The sequence below is a fragment of the Petaurus breviceps genome, unplaced genomic scaffold (assembly GCF_028583685.1).
Source record: "Petaurus breviceps papuanus isolate PSGF00001 unplaced genomic scaffold, PetGlider_PUasm1.0 89917, whole genome shotgun sequence".
In the NCBI taxonomy this organism is placed as follows: Eukaryota; Metazoa; Chordata; class Mammalia; order Diprotodontia; family Petauridae; genus Petaurus; species Petaurus breviceps.
In genome coordinates, this window is record NW_027187142.1 from 466969 (window position 1) to 470823 (window position 3855).

Here is a 3855-nt window from a genome sequence, read left to right on the forward strand (position 1 = left end):
GCAGAGAGAGGAGGAGCCCGAGGGGGGAGGGGGCAGAGAGAGGAGGAAGGGGGGAAGAAACAGGGGATGAGCGGAAGAGACAGGGGCCAGCGAAGGCCCCCAAAGGCCAAGACCTCTCCTGTCCCCCACCTCCACTGCCCTGGACACAGAAACACTCCCAGGCTGTTTGTGTCCCACATCACCATGGGGCAGAGACCCCCAGACCACTCTACTGGGTACATAGAGAACAAGAAATGGAGGAAAGGGGTGGAGGGAGCCAGGTGCTGAGAGCTCGATCCCGGGCACCCTGTGCTCCCTCAGAAGAGCCCTGTCGAGGAGAGAGAGCACGGGAGGGTCCTTGAAAGGGCCCCACAAAGCCGTTCTTCCCATGGTTAGATGCCACCCTTCTCAGGACCTGCTGAGGGCCCCGGACGCCAATCCACTCATTTTGGAGATGAGGAAACAGGGTCCAGAGAGAAGGGTCCCACAGTGGGGGTGGGGGCTGTCCCATACACTCCAATAGGCTGAGAGCAGACTTGGGGTTGGGACAAAGGCCAGGACTGAGGGGGCTGGAGAAAAGCAGACTTTCTTCCAGCCAGAGGCTTTTGGGTGGGGGGGGGCAGAGGAAGTGGGGAGTGTCCCCAGACACCTACTGGCCCAGGAGGGAGGAAAGAGGACTGGGTGAAACAGCCCAGAAGGGTGAGGGATTGGGGGGGGGGACAGCCAGTGCAACAAAGGCCCCAAGTCAGTGGGAAAGCAGCCACAACAGGCATGGAACAGTGGCCCACCTAGCCCCACCCCCCACTGGAACCCTGAGATCAGTCTTTCAGTCTTCCCTAAAGGCCTGGACTGGCATCTGGAGTGTGCCGTGGGAACAGAGAAGCACAGGCAGTGGCCCCCCTATCCCTGCCTTGTGTGTCTCTTCACACACACACACATTCACTCACATACACACTCTCCCACACACACACTCACATGCACACACCCACACACATAACCCACTCTCACACACAATACACTCACACTCATAACACACCCACTCTCTTCCCCACCCCCCATGGGCCTGGCCACTGTAGGCTTTATGCAGGAAGGACCCTGGGGGCTCTGGCTCTGTCCCCCTGCTCAGGACCCCCCCATTTGTCTGCACCTGTCCAAGGGTCTGGAGCCCCAGGCACCCCCCCCCCCCACACTCATCCCAGCCCTAGGCCTTGTCTCTGCTATAGCTGACTGCAGAAAAGGAAGGAAGAAGGGGCTAGAAGGATGCAGGGGAGGGGGCCGGGGAATTGGGGAGAGGCGGGAGGTTCCGCGGCTCAGTTTGTGGCAAAGATTTTTTTTCCTTTTTCCTTTTTCTTATGTAAAAAGTGCATGAAAGCAGCCTCTGGGGGGAGGGAGGATCTGGGCCCTGTGTGCCTTCTGCCCCCAGGGTGCTACCAAAGGGAGCCAGGGGCGGCCTCATATTGCTTAGAAACGTGTGTTTCGATTTAAATACCGTACAGTAAAAACAGAGCGTCAGGAGGCCCTGCAAACGGCCAGTCATTGCCAGAATGAACAGCATCGATAAATAAAAAGCCCATTACCCACGACCTAGCCTGGAGCAGGTGGCCGCTGGGAGGAGGGACAGCGCTGCCCAGCTCTGGCTCCTGCCAAGGGCCGGCCTGCCTGGGGGCAGGGCACTGTGACTCACTCCTCCGTGGGCGGGGTGCTCCGGGCACAGCCCGCCTGTCTGATAAATACCCCCCCCACGCCCATGCCCACCCCCGCCCCCAGCCCTCAGCCATCCCCTGCCTGCAGCTGTCAGGACACCTCTATGATTTCCACGCTTCCTGAGAAGCTGGCCTGCTTGCTGATGCTCCCGAGGTCCTCCCGAGCCCGGCCCTCCGCCATGCCCTCCTCAAACTCCATCTGGCAGCTCCTCCGCTTGAAGGACTTCTCCGGCCCGGGATCCTCATGCCAACTGTGCCTGCCGTCCCTGGACTCTGCTCGGGGCTTGTCCCTCAGTCTCAGGTCCACACTGCCACTGCCCTGAAGGCTGGCCCGACCAAAGGAGGCCGCCGGGACGAGGACCGGGGGCGCCCCACTGCCCCCTGCACCCTCTGGGTTCAAGTACCAGGGACCCTCGGGGGAGGGTGTTCCAGGGGAGTCCAGGGGCACAACCCAGCCTCCTGGGCCGGGGCCGGGCAGGCCGTGGACAGAGAAGCCCAGCCGGCTGTCCTCCCCTACACCAGACACCGGCCCCGACTTGGGGGCAGCGCCAAAGTTCAGGCTGAGGCCATGGCCTGGGGATGTGGCAGAATGCCTGTGTTTCCTCCTTAGCCGAGGCTTGACCTCGAGGGGCGGGTCGGCCCCGGGCCCTGGCCAATCAGGGCTGTCAGGGCTGGGGGACACTCCGGAGGGGCTGTCTAGCTTGCAGAGTTTGGGGGCCTCCCCAGGGTCAGGGGGGCCCGGGGCATCGGGCCGCCTGCTGGGTGCGTACGCTGATTTAATGTCAAGGGAGAAGGAGCGTTTGAGACGGTTGGCATCCTGGATGCGCTCGGAGGACAGGTGGAGCCCGCGGAGGCCCTGCTGGAGGGCACTGGCACACAGGGGCTTGGCAGGGGGTGTCAGAGGGCTGCCCTCCCCGCCAGGCTCTGAGGTAGATGATGGCGGCGGTGGCTGGGCAGAGGGAGGCAGGGGCTCGGCTGGCACCGGGGGCGTGGGTTCGCCCTCGGCCTTCAGGGCCTTCAGCAGCTTCAGGCTGCGCTCATACTCCAGCAGCTGGCCCAAGAAGTTGAAATTGGGAGAGATAGATGGGCGCCGATCCTTCACGAACCTATGGAGAGTCATGTGGGGTTGGCAAGGGCTTCCTCTGCCCCCCACCCCAGGGAGGCTCTGCAGGGCCCCTCAGGGAGGAATGAGGAGCCCTGACATCCCCCCAGCCTGGGGTCTGCACCCATGAGGAGAGCCAGGGCTGGATAGAGGAGGCTCGAGAATCAGCTAAGCCACGTCCACTTTAGGGATGGAGAGACTAAGCCCAGATCTCAACCCAACCAGGGGCCTGGAGGGAGCAGATAGCTTGACTTCCAGCCACAAGGAAGGCTAGTCCTTGGCATTAGGGTTAGGGCTAGGGCTAGAGCAAAGCCCTAGGGGGTCAGCTGGGCACCAGGTCTCAACCCTAGAAGGAATGGTGTGCACTGCCCTCACTACCCCCGCCCCCTGCCCAGCCTGGGTTCACGTGCGGAGCAGCAGGGTCACCTGTAGGCGTCGTCTGAGGACATGCCCATTGTCTTCATGATGTAAGCAATGGCAATGGTGGCTGAGCGGGAGATGCCAGCCAGGCAGTGCACAATCACCTGGCAGCTGGACAGCTTGGCCTTGTCTGGGAATGCCAGAAGAGAGAGTGACCCTTAGGGGGCAGTAAGCTGCCAGACACCCTGGCCGCCTCCCCTTCCCCTCCCGGGCACCCTGGACACCTCTCCTGCCCCTCCTGGGCACCCTGACCACCTCCCCTTCCCCTCCTGGGCACCCTGGCTGCCTCCCCTGCCCCTCCTGGGCACCCTGGACACCTCTCCTGCCCCTCCTGGGCACCCTGGACACCTCTCCTGCCCCTCCCATATGCCCTTGCTGCCTCTCCTGCCCCTCCCATACGCCCTTGCCACCTCTCCTGACCCTCCTGGGCACCCTGACTTCCTCCCCTTCCCCTCCTGGGCATCCTGGCCGCCTCCCCTGCCCCTCCCGGGCATCCTGGCTGCCTCCCCTTCCCCTCCCGGGCACCCTGGCTGCCTCCCCTTCCCCTCCCGGGCACCCTGGACACCTCTCCTGCCCTTCCTGGGCACCCTGACCACCTCCCCTTCCCCTCCCATACGCCCTTGCTGCCTCCCCGGCCCCTCCTGGGCACCC

General features: G+C 63.4%; 1 protein-coding gene across 1 annotated transcript in view; it reads right to left on the reverse strand.

Annotated features, from left to right (window-relative positions):
- Window positions 1-6: 6 nt before the first annotated feature.
- The window catches only part of DUSP8 (dual specificity phosphatase 8), an 8479-nt gene continuing 4630 nt past the window's right edge, over window positions 7-3855 (reverse strand). The window contains exons 5-6 of the mRNA XM_069107337.1: window positions 3211-3334; window positions 7-2788 (exon numbers count right to left, since the gene is read on the reverse strand). Coding sequence (XP_068963438.1) covers window positions 1774-2788; window positions 3211-3334 — 1139 coding nt within the window. The 3' untranslated portion in view covers window positions 7-1773. The remainder of the gene's footprint in view (window positions 2789-3210; window positions 3335-3855) is intronic.